This window comes from Cavia porcellus, unplaced genomic scaffold (genome assembly GCF_034190915.1).
Source record: "Cavia porcellus strain 051 isolate PalLab524CR breed Dunkin Hartley unplaced genomic scaffold, mCavPor4.1 scaffold_9, whole genome shotgun sequence".
NCBI classification, from domain to species: domain Eukaryota; kingdom Metazoa; phylum Chordata; class Mammalia; order Rodentia; family Caviidae; genus Cavia; species Cavia porcellus.
Genome location: NW_026947492.1, coordinates 25749055 through 25765249, shown reverse-complemented (window position 1 = coordinate 25765249; position 16195 = coordinate 25749055). Strand labels below are relative to the sequence as shown.

The following is a 16195-nucleotide window of genomic DNA, read 5'->3' as shown; positions in this document are numbered from 1 at the left end:
TGTGTAAATTTGTCCAAAGATGATTATTTTGAGTGTGAGAGCATTTTTCCACTCATCCTCTACATTACAGTCTGTCTGAAAGCCAGAGAAAAATCAAGAAATTATTTTCACACAAACATATCTTCTTTGCTTCCATGGGGCCAACAAAGCTTTGTCTAGAGGCTGATTTCAGTGTTACAATCTCCCATCAACCCGCTGCTCAATGCTGTTTTCATTAAAAATTCTATTTTTTAAAAACATCTATCATCAAGATCGTAAGATTAATTTACATGCTCATTTCATAAGACAAATCTCACCACCCAAAAGCTTTCTAAGCCAAAACATTTCACTCTGACAAGACAGCAAGTTGGCCAGACACGCCCAGATAAATCCAAACAACTCAAACAAGTGATTTGGAAAAACAGCCCATAAAACATTGAGACTGCAATATGCAATAGTTTAGTGAGTTTAAGTTAATTTAAGCCTTTTTGCATTGGGTTAAACTTGAAAGAGCTTTCTGTGGTCATTTCCACTGGTGCATCCTAAGATGAGTGTCTAATGTCAGGTGACTTACCCAGGAGAGAAATGGGTAAATACAAAGAGGCTTCCTTATGGTTTTTAACCACCTCCACGTCTGAGCCCAGGCCCACTGTCCAATGGTGAAGAAAGAGGGCAAAAACACAACCAAAGAATATTAAAGCCAGAAGACCCCCCAGAGATATCAACCCAAACCCCATTTGGAAGCTGACATGAAGGATAATCAGTTCATCAAAGAAAAAAGACTGCACACACTTGAATCTGTACTTGAATTCCTGATAACCTACTCTGCAGAGCTTTCCCTATGGCTTTTTCTGGTGAGAAATTCATCTTCAGAGCCATGAACTGTCATAAATTGCTATGCAACAATCTTGTTAGGAAAAATGAAAAGATGCCTTTCTTTTCACTGAATTTCAGAACTAAAATATCCAGAAATGACTTGGACCTAAGAATATTCCTAAGATCTAAACAAATATACAAGATAAAGCGTCAAAATAAACCCCACACAAAACAAAATATGGCTAGACAAAGAGAGTTTCCCTCTTTATAAAGTTTTCAAAAACAAGTCACAGTATAGCAACCAAAGAGTGGTGACAAGGGAGTTGAAGCCACAACAGTTTTTAGTAAAAAATGGCCAGTGCATGCGTATCATATATGCACACATGTGTATATGCACACGTCCATCTATTTGCACACATGCATATATGTATGGAGAGAAAGAAAGCTAGCATGCACTGAACTATGAGTACTAGTACATTTTAGCCTATAGCAAAGCTTGGAGGTAGGTAAAAACTGTTCTCTTTGAAGAAACAGATTAAACATTTTGCCCACAATCATGTAAAGAGAATTTGTCTAAGCCAGGTCTAATGGAGTCTTATCTCCCAGACTAGCTTCCCCACAGAATGAAAGTCAGCCAAGCCTCACTGTGAGACCATTCCCTCCACTGATCTCCCACTGAACTCTCCCACTGCCTCAGCACTCACACATGCAATTTAATATCACACCCAAAACCCTGCAAATTACTGGTTTCTAAACACAGCATTATGTGGCATCTACATTATTTTGACGGGAGTATTTATCACCATCATCATCATCATCATCATCATCATCATCATCATCATCAGTGGTTATCTCAAAAATCTGCTCATGAACCTATCAACTTCATCAACCTACTTAGAAGAAGCAAAATGACCTCAGCAGAGAGTTTCAACCCAAAAGAAACATCGGCATTAATTATATATTTTCAGTATTTCCCGAGAGATATGACTAGTCCTGTTATTAATACCCCCACACAAAAACCAAAAAGAGGAAGGAGGGGGAGGAAGAAGAAAGGTCCAGGGCCCACCCATTCTGCAATGCCATGGCATCCAGAGGCACTGGCTGTGGAGTCTCTATAGAACTGGTCCCACCTAGATTTGATCAATACCCTGTTATAGAAAAGCACATGGAAATGTGGAGTAAATTGTGATGCCTCTGTGAGACAGTCCAAGACAACTGGCAGCTGATGCAAAAGGCTGGTGGGGCTAGGAATAAGTCTTCCTCTGAATAGAGCAGAGTTATCTTGGGATCCTTTGAGCAGGGGCCAGTGGAGATTGGTGGCAACTCTGCAGCTCGGTGCCATCAGCCTCACACACCCCCCCATACTTCCAGCCCCAACCACAGGAGGCTTCCAAGAAGGACCTTTTTGTGCAACAGGACAAGGCATAACAATCAGATTAACTAGGGCCCCACGGGAAGAGGGATTTAGCAATGAAGGAAAGACAGACAGAAGAGCTTGAACACTCTGACACAGGGAGAAATTCCCTACAAGTCAGACAGCCGACTCCCAGGCTCAGGCTCCACTTTCTGAGACCATGATCTGGCAAAAACATCTCACTTCGTAATTCGGTTTTCTAAACTCTACAATCAGAATAACACTTGTATTCCCCTCATAGTGCACACTTGAGGGTTAACCGAGATTGCTGGTACAGTGCTCTGCACGGGGCTCATAGGGAGTCGGAGCCAGATCGGGAGAATGCAGGATTTGGTGCCAGGCAAAGCCAGCAGGTAGGAGAGAAGCAGGAGGTCTAAGGCAGCCAGTTGTACTGGAAGCACTTGTGGGCAGCAAGGTGCTTCTGCATTTGGTAGGAAAAACCAGCCCTCAGCAGGCATTGCAGCCCTGGCCTGGTACACCAGCTGGGTGCTGGAGCATGTTCTGGAGCAGCCCTCTCATCGCCAGAGAAGGCATATGTGTACAAGACTCATTATCACTACCTGCCTTCCGTGTAAAACCGACTGTCGAACTTCCTGGTCTCTACAGTCTCCTCAAACTCCAGGTCACAGTGGGCTCAAAGGAGGACATGGGGAGCTGTTTCTGTAAAGCATCTATGGTATAGGTGAGGGGTGACAGAAATCTGGACTACCTCCCTGTACCATCCGCTGGGTTCCAGTGACAACTGGCATACTCCTACTCCTTCTGCCCCATGGTTGGTTGAGTTTTTAGTTTTCCCATTTTAGCTTTTGGCTCCTCAACAAACTCAGTGTGCTTCCAGAGCCTCCCTCCATGGGGCCATCTGTCCATGCTCCTTGGAGCCATGGTCCACCAGCTGGATGCCTGGCAAGCACCTGGGGTGAGTGCTCAGTGGTCGCTCCTAGAGGGGCAGAGCAGTCGGAACAGCACATGCCTCCTGAGTGGCAGAGAAGTGAATTCATAAACAGCCAATCAATATGTCTACTATAAGACAAGCACTGCCAGGGGACTCTAAAAATAGAGAGAAAGGAGGATGGGTAGAAAGGTACTTTTCTGTGCCCCTCCTTATATTGAAAAGACTAATTTCCCTGAGGTCTGTCTGGGGTTGCATACATCACCAGGGAGTAGCATTTCTTTAAAGCAGAAGGATTGGATTAGGATGTGACCTGGCAGGTAGGGGGCATGTGTCACAGCATAGCTCTTGAATAGCAGACAACCAATACAGCTTGTGTGCTAGACATAAATTAAAAAAAAAAAAAAAAAAAAAAAAAAAAAGAAAGAAAAAGGTCGGTAAGTTATGTGTATTTGCAACTTGCCATACAATAGCTCTGCAGGAACCACCTCCCACAGCTTCATGACCAGGGCAAAAGCAGCAGTGATCCAGTGAACAGTCCGAGTCGAGGACAACACAAGCCCATCAGGGAAACCAACAAGAGACAGGCAAGAAGAAAAGACAGAGACTCCCACACCCAGATCTTCATTTACTCATGCAGGAAATATTTATTAAGCACCTTCTGTGTGCCAGACACTAGTGATACAGGAGAATTCTCAAGGAATCTAAGTCAAACTGGGGAAGCAGACTGCACATGGATGGCCAAGCAGTAAGTGTGATGATTTCAGATACAAATTACCTGGGATGATTCTGATTGGGGAGTCAGGAAAGGTCTCATGGGAGGTTTCCACTTGAGATCCGGCCAAAATAAGAAGCAGCTATCTACAGCATAATCTGCCTATGGTGCAATCTAGGGTACTGGTATCCTCCACAGTGGGAGTGACGAGAGGAAAGGCTCTGTAGCCAGAATAAGTCCTCTGTGTTCATGAAACAGAAAGGGAGCTACAGTGTCTACAGCAGAGGACAAAGAAGGAAGGAGTAGGAGGACAGACATTCAGACTCCACAGGAACACACTAAGGCCAAGTCATGTACTCAGCATCAGAATGCACGCACAGGAATGGCATAATTCTGCCCTCAAAAGGTCAAACATGGTGGTTCACACCTGTAATCCCAGCTGCTCAGAAGGCTGAGGCAGGAGGATGGCAAATTCAGGGCCCACCCGGGCAATTTAGGGACACTGTCACTTGGTGGTAAAATTCCTCTAGATTAAATCCCTAGCACCAGGTAGGGGGAGCTTGGAACAGGTGCAGGACTCACAGAAATCCAGTCTCATTAGAAAATGAAATGTAAGTGCTTAGGTAACGTGGACTATGTGCTACCTGTTTTTAAATTTGGATGGAGGCTCTGGGTCCACACAAGTATAAAAACCACATTATTCTGTTATTCGCCTGTTGCCATATAAAACTCAACCTTAATCTTGTATACAACTCAGACTTTATTTTTAACTCATCCCAGAAAAACAACATCGTTTATTCCCAGAGCCTGCAGTCTAGACATATGACAGAAGGTACAGTTCAGCCTCCAACTCTCATTTACCCAGGAAATAATTCACTTTCCTAGCGGCTGTTTCATCTGCGGAATCTCTGCGACATGAAACACAGTTTTCAGGATCACCTAGTGCCTTGCAGATGCTCAGCAAAGGTGCCCAGCTAAAGGACACCACGCTGGGCTCCCCATGCTGGTCTGGGCCTGGCCAGGCTACAGACAGGAGCCCAGCACTCACCTGCCCCATTCTCTCCACATCCACCCTGCCTTCCTAAAGATCCCCTCAATAACCTGCGTGCAGAGCCCCGCTGCCCTGTGAAATGAGATGCTGGAGAAGAGCAATGCAGAGCTGCGGTGCACACAAGCGGGGTAGCTTTGCTCAGGCCTTGCCACCTGCTTAGCAATGTCCCCTCAGCACCGGGCCTGACCTCAGCCTTCCAGGCTCCCCTCTTAGCCTACCCCAGAAAGACTGCCACAAAAATGTGGTGAAATGGGATTTAAGTCAAAATGAGTAGGAAGGCATGCAACATCATGGAGAAAGCAGGCGGACACACAATTAACAGAATTAAACAGGTCCAAAGAAAATGTGATGTACAAAGCAAAGTCATAAGCCAGCACTTCTCCGCTTGCCACTTGTGTGATTTTATTTCATTTCTTCTCTTTAGGCCTCAGCTTCCTCATCTGTAAAACGAGGATCATTAATTCTACTTCAGAGAACTGTGATGATTAAATGTCACTATGTATATGAAACAATTCATGCATAACTGACCAATAACTAATACTACTATTCACCTCAATAATGTTATTATTATTAGTGCCTTCTAGTTTAGCTTCAAAACTTCCTAGCCTGTGCCACCTACATCAAGTGATGTGAACACTTCCAGCTTTGCTTTACCTATCTTTAAAATAAATATAATAACAGCAATGTCAGTATAAGGTTGTTGTTAGGATTAAATTTTAATGGTACAGGGTGATGATGTTTATGTATTATATGAAACACTTTCATACATCCTAACACACAAAGAACTCTCCATAAACTGTGTTGGTATTGTTTCTGCAGCTTCTGTTATCACTGCCTTCCCTCTTTAAAAATATGCATGCCTAATATTATCAGGAGGGCAAAAAGAGTGGGAAATTGCAAATTGTTTCAGACTGTTAATACCATATAAGGAGAGAGGTTTGCCAATACCTCTACAAAAATCATTAGAACTAATTGGATAAGCTAAAACATTTTTTAAAGTTTACTCAATTTAGAATCTGCTACTGAAGCATGTGTGCTTTGGGAACTGGAAAAGATCTTCCAAAAATGATACTGGTAAGAACAAAGTAGAGTAAAATAAAATTAAAGCAAAAAGTCCTCTGCTGGTCATGAAGGGAACCGCAGGTTGTCCTGAGCAGAGCAGAAGGGCTCAGAGCTACACAGGTTATAACTCCTTGCAGCTTAGTCATATGATTAGGCAAAAAAAGAAAGAAAGAAAAGAGGAAGAAGGAAGGAAGTTGAATCTTTTGCATGCATGATAAAAATAAATAAGTAAATAAAATAACCCAAATCCTTGACTATATACTGTAACCTGGAATCAGTTTATGTGCAAATTTAGCAATTTTTTTTTTTGCAAACAAAATACATTCTAAATCCCTACTTGCCTGTGCACATGGAATTAGGATATGCAAAGCTTGTTTAGAAAAATCAGGGCCCCTGAAAGCAGTCAGCCCTTGTTCCGTGCCTTACCATCGGGAATTGGGAGGGCCCCTGACAGGCACTGCCCAGTGCATCTGGTATCCAGTTCCAGTCCAAAGTCAAGGCCAAGGCCAAAGACTGCAGTCATTGATACCCAAGCGTACCTAATCCCTGCCCTGTAGGGTCCCATGAACTCTTAAGGTCTTCCTCCTGCGCATCCAGACAATATCTAGTCCTTGAAGCAGACACACAATGGCAGGGATATTGAGGGCAGGTGATTCTGTGTGCAGATCTGTTTCTGGGTTTGTCTAAAGTTCTAGAGAGGAAACCCTATCACATCCGCTTTCCTCCATCTACACTTAGACAAGCCCACCTTGTGGACAGCATATGCAAAAATGCAGACAAGCATTAATGCTCACCAGATACAAGCAAGTATGGAAGGAAAAACAAAGAAAAATGAACCTGCAGGTGATAACAGGACTTTAAAGAAAAACTGTCCCCACCCATCACAGCAGGCCTGCCCATGGTCCACTCTCTGGAAAGTCCTTATGCTCATAGCCCTGAAGGCTACTTTCTGGAGACAAGATGGAGGCCAGTCTACTCCCCTGCCTGTCTCCCATGTGAGAGTCATTATCAAGGCCAAAGGGCTATTTCTGCATTGTCAAATTTCTATGGAACTAATGACTACCTTTCATCTTTTCCTTGGGGAAATATTGCTATCTGTATCTGAAATGCTCCCCAAACAACCATGTTCTCTTATTATGTACCTGGAGAGCTCATCCTTGCAACCAAGTGTTAGGGACAAAGAAGCCATCTGGGTGACATTAAATTCCCTTGACTATGTTGCTGTAAAGGCTCATTTTTGTCCATCTAAGTTGTCTGAAATCATTGCATTTTGCAACTTTGGTGAAATCCATTCATGAAGCAGATATACAACTATTTCAGAGAGGGTGCGGTTAGATCTTTTATCTTGGAGCAAGTGGCCCCTAATGAGCTCAGTAGAAGAGCCTCATGAGCCGATGAGTAGCCAGGAGTTTGGGGGTCCTGTGAGGATTAGCTCCCCAGAGACAAAGGATCGAATCTGAGGATTCTTCTACTGTACATGGTACCATATGTGACATACTTCAAGGTGAGCCCCCTCTGCATTACCAGGACTCTTCCTCCATATTGCTGCCCCACAGGTGTTATCCTAAACATGGGATCCACAAGCAATCTGATCTATGAAAACCAGTCATTGGAGTCAAAGTAGCAGACACCAGCATGAAGGTAGCCTTCCAAATAGCTTCAGGTACAAAGGATGAGACCTGTGTCATGTTGCTTCCTGGTTGGTTCAACTGCCCAGTTTGGGAAACTATGAACTGTAAGTCAAAGAGAAGCAAGGAAGTTGTCCCTGAAAGCTTTTGAACTTCTGCCTCTTACCTTCTGTCTTAAAAATTCCAGAGGGTAAAATTTCCCACTGCAGCCATTAAGTGTGTTGACCTAGAGTGGCCCGTATGGTCTGTCAGGCCTGAAAATGGAGTTAGTGCTCTGTAAGGAGCAAGACTAAGGAGCCAGAGTTGTCCTACTTTACACAAAGCAGAGCCAAGAATCCTTCCCTCCTCCTCTTCCTACCGTCCTGTCAGCCTTCACCCCAGAAGCCAATCAGGACCCAACACAATGATGAAGCCCAGTTTCTGCGCGGTGATGAGTTTTACACACACTGCTTTGGTGGGCAGCGCTTACAGAGCACAGTCCACCCAGGTAAGTGATATTTTCTACAGACAAATCAGACTCCATGCCTTCGGCCTCAGAAAGCCACAATCCCGCTGAAGAAGGCATTTCTGTCTGCCAGCCAGCCCAGCTTGTGGCACGCAGGCACCCCTGGAAAGCGCTGGCATTTGGCCCCCAGACAAAGCGGAGACTCTGCCAGGGTCCAGTGGCCTGGGCTGGCACCTCCCACTGTCTGGGCAGAGTGCAGGAATTCACATCCAACCAGACCCCTCCTGTGGGCTTATTAACTTCAAAGGAATGGGCTCCCGCGGAGCCCCCACCAGGTCCCCAGAAGCCATGGTCCAGCCACCATGCGCTGCTCTGGCAGCTCCAGAACCACTGCCCTCAAATGCAGCAACTCCCTGGCCCAGGTCCCTAGGCACCCTCATAGTTACCCAAGTCAGGGAGGCCCGCCGGGTGCAATAGGCTCACGCCCAGACCTCTGAGCATTCCCCTACTCCAGACGCACGTCCTAGCAAATCATCCAGCTCCTGCATGAACTGTGCAGCCAGTTAGTGCACACACCCCTGTGCCCCTGGCCCCCACCCTCACCCCAAACGAACCACTGTGGCTTTGTCCATGGCAGATCCCTACCTGAGGGTGGCGCTCTCCCCCTGCCGGACCGTCACGTTGTCCATTGCTTTGGGGAAGGTGGCATCTCCGCTCCGCACGGGCACTCCTGTGGGTACAAGGAACAGCAGCCTGAGAGACACGACCACGAGGCACTTCCAGGGCAGGAATAGGTGCCCACAGACCCCCATCCTCGACAGCCGCAACTTCCCAGAACTCGGAGGAAGCGGCGGCGCACGCCCCCCGGGCGGCACGGGCGGCGGGCGGGGCTGAGAGCAGGCGCGGAGCTAGGACCCACGGGCGGGCGGCGGCGGTGGCCGGGCGGCGCGGGCAGGAGCGCGCAGACTCCTCCAAGTCTAACGTGCCTCCCCAGTCCAGCCTCAGCTTGCCAGTCTCAGAGCACCAGTTTCCACAGAAGGCATCCAGGGGGCTCCCTCGCGCGCGGGCCGGGGAGGATGCCGGCGAGGGACCGGGCGCGCCTTGCAGGGGCCGCGTCTTCCCGTGCGTGCGCGGCTCAGACCCGGTGCTTTGGAGAGCAGTGAGCACTTTGACACCGGAGGGGGATGGGGACGGGCTGCATCCAGCGACCCAGATGTGTGGTTTGCAGTTCCTCAGCTCGCACACGGGGAGTCCAACACTTTCTCTGCAAGTTTCCCAGGCAGGCTCGGCGCCAGAACAGGCTGTGACAATAGCGGGCGGAGAGTAGAGCTCGCCGGAGACGGCGGGGACCCAGCCGATTCGCGCGATCCGGACCCGCGATCCTGCCGCAGCCGCCTCGGCCAACTTCCCCGAGCCCCGGCGTGAGCGGCCGCCGCGGAACGGGCAGGGGCGGCCCCGGGCAGCGCAGGGCGGCCGGCGGCAGCGGGAGCGACGGCCCCTGCTCGCTTGCTGGCTCGCTCCTCGTTCGCAGCTCCTGGGGAAGGCGAGGCGCAGCGAGCTCCGACCGAGCCGCGCGGAAGCCACGCTCCACTCAGCGGCCGCCCCCGGCCTCCGCGCCGCCTTCCTCCCGGGAGCAGCCCCGACGCGCGCGGGCCCCGACCGCCGGGGTTGTCATGGCAGCGGCTCCATCCCTGACCGCCACTTTCTCCCGGTGCCGACTGGAGCGCGCGGGCGGCGTGGACTGCGCGCTCATCCCGGGGTGCGGGCGCGGGGCGCTGCGCCCACCTTAACCCCCGCCATGCCGCGCCAGGCAGAGGCCCTGCACCAGCCCAGGCGCGTAGTTTAACCATTTCCCCCTTGGAAGAGCAGGCACTTCCAAACGAACGAAAAGACAAAGTTACCATGAAATCTTAATAAGCCCCAGACATCTCAATAGTCTCAAACTGATTAACAGGAGAAAACCTGCCGCATGCATATGGCACTTTAAATGATCCCATTAATACCATTAGCATTTAGAGTACCTTTAGGGTGCTGGATATTTTAAAACCTTCTTATTTTGATTCAACAGTACAACACCCACTCCTCCATCCCCGACAGCTACTGAGAACCCCACCACTCTGGCCGCCACCCCACACCACCGCTCTAAACAGCAATCTACCAGGTGTAAAACAAATGTGAAATCCCAGAAGGCGCTTAGGGCGTGAAGTACATGAAATCGCATCAACCATGTTGTCAAGTTCTGACACCAATTGACATGCCCTTCATTCTTGTTTTATGGACATTAAATACGACGGGGCATCCTGGAACGCACATGTGTAAGCCTGGCTTCATTTCTACAGCAGACTCCCATGTTTTCGGAGCTACACACTGACACCACCAGATTCATCTGTGAGCCAACAGAAAGACTTAATGTGTGTCACTTCCCACTACTCCTCACTGTTGCTGGTCCCTGCGTGTGCCTGCGTATTTCTGACCCTGCTTCCTCTCTGCTGGAACAGGAGGACTACCTTGCTGGACATAGGCCAGGCACAAGGGACACAGCACCCCCCACCCAGCACAGAGGCCTTAACCATAATAGGCTCTTTTCTCAGAAGTTCCCAGAACTGAGCTACCTACTGGTGCTGGCCTAAATTTTCCCTGGGAATAGAAAGGAGGCATCCTTGGCTTTGTTCTTTTGCTTTGGAATCTTTTACCAAATCCAATTCGGATTTTTAAAAAATCTTCTTCAAATACTCCTGCTCACTTTAAACAGAGTTATTCCACCTTTTTTGAGTTATTTTTTTAAACTACTACGAAATAATAGAAAATTACTCTTCCTCAAGCCACTCAGCAACCAAGAGTCTGACTTAAGATACCTGAGCAAGGACCCTTTCAGCTCAGGAACAGGGCTAATTGTTACACCAGCACGGTGTGGACGCTGGGGCCCATGGCACACCATGGCCCCTTCACACTAACTATGGACAGAAAGGGCACAAGCCAACCATGGTCATACTGGAAGAAAGATCCCAAAGCTTTTTGCCTTGTTTCAGTAGTTAACCAGACAGTGCTTAAGCATGAAAATCTCTTCAGCTTTGCACTGAAACCCTCAGAATACTGTGCATTCATTGACATCATCACTAGGTCAACTTATCCTCTTTCCTTGGGTGACTTTTACTGACTTTAATGGTGGGGGAAATTGTCTGCTACCTTTGGCCTCTGAAGACCATTAGATCTACAGCACCAAAAATACTAGTCGTGAGCTGATGGCTGCAAAAAGGAAACACACAACTTTGGAAAACAGAAAATTTCATTTATATTTTTGAAAGAAAAGGAGAATTAACCTATTTTAGCCCTGGCCCATTCTTAGAAGAGCCTATTTTATTTGTTTTCCAATGAGAAATTGTGGAAATAGGATGTTGAATGACTTCACCAAGCTGACTTGTTGTATGAAAGCAGATACAGGGCATGAGGTTATCTGTGCTGATTTCCAGTCCGATGAATGTGGGGTTGAAGATGCCTATGCTTCATCTATAATCTATCCATCCATTCCAACCATCTTTCCTCCTGTATCTTCCGAAACCCCCTTCTTAAACATACTTGTGCCCCGTCAAATGGAATCCTGCTAGTCAAGCAGAAGGGAGAGGAATTCATTCTGGGATTTAGAGTCATTTATCTACAGGGCTGAGAATGGCGGAGATGATTCCTTTCATGATAAATTCTGATCCTGTCTCTTGCATCTAATTCCCAGGTAGGTACAAATGAGCATTAGTTTTTTGCATGGAGTAACGTGGATAATGACAACAGCAGACCTTCCCAAGGGGCCTGCACACATGATTAACTCTACAGGAAAATACTTAGAAATTCATTTAAGATGGAAGATGCTTTATTAATGCATTTTTCCTGCCACTGCTTTGTTATGATTGCTAGTTGGAAAAATGGTTCTTTCAGGCCCTTTTAGATGAACGTTTCACACTGGTCTGCATGCAGCTGGTCTAAGACAGACAAACCATCCTCATTTCTGGCTGTGAGGAAAAGTGCTGAGCTGCAGAATCCCAGAGAGCTCAGGTAACTCTTAGGGTAGACAAAGAAAAGCCACTCATAAGCTCACTCCTGGATCCCTGGACCCAGGGATCAAAGCTTGATTCACACATGAAGTTAAGAAAGTGATAAAAGGTCAGAGATGCCCACACAATTAATAAGGCACAGTCCATTTTACTCTATGCTCCTATTGAATTGGTTTGAAAAGATGAAGATCAAACTCATATGTCAATCACCTTCCCATGTCCTAATCCCTAAATATAACCAACACTTAGAAGCTTATCTTGTATCCCATCTCTTGCTTCATAAAAACGGCTGGATTTATTTTATTTCTCCAGCATATCCGAGTTAATGAAAAAGAGATGACAGTCAGAGCAATTTCATTATTTGTGTTCTTTATAGAAACAACTTCTCTGCCTCCTGGAAAGCAGGTTTCTAACAAGCACCCCCCCATCTCCTTCTCCTCCCTCCCTCTCTCCCTTCTTGCATACAGGTATACTGTACACATAAATCAACTTGTCACAGCTTGTCTCTGTGCTGACAGGTGTAATTGCTTCAGGTTATAAAAATATCTATAGGACAATGCCTTTCAAACTCACAGACACACACATGCACAGGATGTATGCATGTGCACACACACACACACACACACACACACACACATTCCTGAGCAAAACAAAACAATCATAGTTCCTTTAATAATTTGGGACTGCGAAGCGGAGGAAAGTGGAGAAGTTTGCCTGCAGAGTCCGGAGAGCAGACAGGCAGGGGAGGAGCTGGGGGAGCTGAGATTTCTGGCCCTTCTGGCATCTGTCCGCTGAAGCACAGTTGAAATAGAGCAGAATTACTTGTAAAAAGGAAATCAACTGTGGTTTTGTTTGTTTTATTCTAAATTACCTAAAGCAAACCGGGCTAAATTAGAGGACCACGACTATTCCGCCATGCAAGGAACCAAAGGAAGAACACTGACTCTAAGAAATGCCAGTGCTCTTTCTCCTTTTTCTACAAAGGCGAAAGGCCCCCCTCTCCTGGTGGAGATTTCACATAGAAGCACAGGCAAGAAAATGAGGAATGCAGGGCAGTTGGAGAGTGGTGTGACATCAAATAGATATTGGAAGATTTAATCAGAAAGAGCAGTGTAAATCTGGATAAAGAGCTGCCTCTAGGGGTGTAGGGTAGGGCTGGGCTCTGGAAAAATACATGCTATTTTTTGCTCTTTCATGAATATAGGATCAAAATAAAATCGCTGCTCTTCTGGGCTGCGGTCCAGCACGTTATGATTTCAGCGGGAGGAGCAAAAGGGCAACTTGAATGGGGGAGAGGGCTTCAGGGAGAGAAAAGAGGTCAGGCACAGAGAGAACTGAGGAGGAGGGTGTGAAGGAAAGACAGAGGTGCGGCTTTCTATGATGGACTTTGAAACCCACAAACTTTCTGAGAGATACACAAGGCAGAGAGATGGTGGGAGGAACAGTGGTAGACAGAAAAGTAATGAGAAGCAAGATGAAGGTGTCAAAATCAAAGTACCAAGAAAGCAAAAGCAGGTACCTGAAGAATGAAGAGCTCATCTCAAAAGTCAGATGTCTCTGGGGCAAAATCTTTCCTTATATAGCTTTTAGGTCACAATCAGACCTTGGACCCAGAATCACAGAGCCATATATTCAGAAGGAAGCTGGAAGGCATTGTGTTTAACCCATTGTCTCCCAAGGGAAGGACTGATCTCAAGAAGGGTGTAAGGGGTGTTTGGTAGCTGCAAAGCAGGGTGCAGACTCAGGACTCCTCTTCCTGTTGCAGTGTGCTTTCCACTGATCTGTCAGGTAAGGGTCCTGCCCAAGAGCTGAATGATAAATACCTGTGTTCACTGCTTTGTCTGTGGATCAGAGAGAGAACCACAGAGGTCACGGCACTGTCACTGCTCCCTACATCTGAAGGTGTTCAGGTATTCAGTTGATTTCCAGTCTATGGACTGTCATGTACGGGCACTGTGTGTTGAGAGCTACAGGCAAGATGAAGGGCACGCCCACAAACGCTGGTACTCCGGAGCTTCAGGGTTTGTCAGTCCTTCGATTTATCGCAAGAGGCATAAATGTAGGTTTTCTCATGAACTAGAACCTGCTGTCTCAATCAAGAACTTTCTCATTGCTAAGGAAAACCAGGTAGGCTCTGCTTACATGTGGGAAGAGTCTCTTCCAAGATGCACGTTCAAATTCCCAAGCATTGACCTGGGTTTTCCAGTTGCATTTATAAGGGTGTCAGGACCATATGTGGTGGTACATACTTGTAATGTCAGCACTTTGGAAGGCTGAAGCAGAAGGATCACAAATTTAAGACATTCTAGGTGTCATAGCTACGTAGCAAAACATTGTCTCTAAATAAAAGATGAAAAGTGCTGGGCATGGAGTTTAGGGCAAAGGCTGGGATTGAACCATAGTATCAATAAATAAATAAATAAACAAATAAATAAAGGGGCGTTAGTTGGGGCAAATATGCCCTCAAAGATATCTAAATGCAGGGCTAAAATTCACCTTCTCAGTAGACATGCATAGTGCACAGTCAGGACCTACTACACAAGTGAAGGGGAAATCAAGGGTTGCAGTATGGGTGCAGAAACTCAGCAGTATGCACAGACTTTCATAAAAATAATGGACATGCTTGTGACAAGCACAGTGACTATGAAGAGAGGAAGCCAAATGATGGAAGGTTCTCTTTGGGTCTGGGAGCTGGGGAAACATTTCCCTGAAAAGTCTGTGCTAGCCTAGGCTTGGTAATGGGAGGAGATGGAGGGCAGGGCAGGTGTGGGTAAGATCCACATCCTTGGCAGATAGCACAGACTCAACTTGACCTTAGACCACAAGGAGTGTGTTCAGGTACTGGAGCCTCCCAGGTTGTGCTCACAAGAGCTAAGGAAAGTTACATGCAGAGTACTCCGTATCACCCTCAGGGCAGGGTCTACCTATTCATTCATCCATTCAGCACAGTTACCCATTGAGAACAGCCAGGAGCTTTGCCACCACATAGAGCAGAAGTCAAATCTTCATTCCCACTAGCACTTGTGTGGGACCTTAGGAGCCTAAAGCCAGGTGGTAACCAGCATCACACCTAGTAGGTGTAGCCCAAGGCTGGTATAAGTTTGAAGTGAGATGATTGATGGGAAGGTTTCTCCCAACACCTGTGGGATCCTGGGCTTTTCGGGATGGAAAGTTCATTTGGAGAACACAGGAGCAGTCTGCAAAGTAGAGAAGAGGCCGGGGAGGTCCCTTAGTATTCACAATGAGGTGTCCATTCCAGGGACAGAGAATGCTGTCCTCATGCTGAGATATGGCAGAAGAGGAAGTCTCTTAGTCTTTGTAACACCCATAGCAAGAAGAGCCGAGACCTCATCCCTCACCCCTTTCCCATCCTCAAGTCCATTAGGAACGACTGTGATCTGCACAGGGAGCAGACTGCTGGGGGAAGGATCTGTACTTGAGAAAGAGGATTGGCTTCCTGTTTCTGGAGCAGGCTGAGAACCTTGATCTATCCTGTTCCCATGCCCATCAGAAAGATGGCAAGAGATAAATAAATAACAGAAAATAAGACACTTAAATCCACTATAAAGTCAAACAGGCACTCACCCACTTCTGCAAATCTCTAAGGCCTATTTCTCAGGTTGCATCTGAAGCTTCTGTGGACTGAAAGACCTGGAATGCTCCACCTCGGGCCTAGACCTGACCCCTGGTAGTAGTGTCCTGTACCTGCCCCTCTCTTCTAATGTCTATATGGCAGTGCAGTGCCCCCTTCCACCCATTGGAAAGTGACTTGTAGACAACTGCTTGCATATACATACACACCACATCTAAGGTTTGTATGAGGCAGCTCACCTGCAGAAAGTGACTTCTCAAATCGGAGAAGCTCCAAGTAGGACAATCCAGCTGCAAACCTGGAGTTTACTGCAGAGGAACCTGGCTTACCTCTGCACCCACCCTGCTTCCCCCTCAAAAGTAACCTCTTTCTCATGTCTCACTTTTAATCTTTCATCCTCATTTTTGGGAGGTTTTGCCCTTTATTTCCAATGGAAAACAGCAGCACAAAAGGTAAAATTGAAGGCAATGAGAATTTGTTCAGTCATATATAGGTTCATATATAGGTTCAATTCTGTTTCTCACTAGATAGGACTTGTGTGTAAATCTCATTTCATCTACC

At 46.9% G+C, this 16195-nt stretch overlaps 1 protein-coding gene across 7 annotated transcripts in view; it reads right to left on the bottom strand.

Moving 5' to 3' along the window:
* Ntm (neurotrimin) overlaps positions 1-16195 on the bottom strand; it is a 921649-nt gene that overhangs the window by 394787 nt on the left and 510667 nt on the right. For all 7 annotated transcript variants that reach the window (XM_063256104.1, XM_063256103.1, XM_063256105.1 and 4 more), the window contains exon 2: positions 8645-8729. In XM_063256104.1, coding sequence (XP_063112174.1) covers positions 8645-8729 — 85 coding nt within the window. The remainder of the gene's footprint in view (positions 1-8644; positions 8730-16195) is intronic.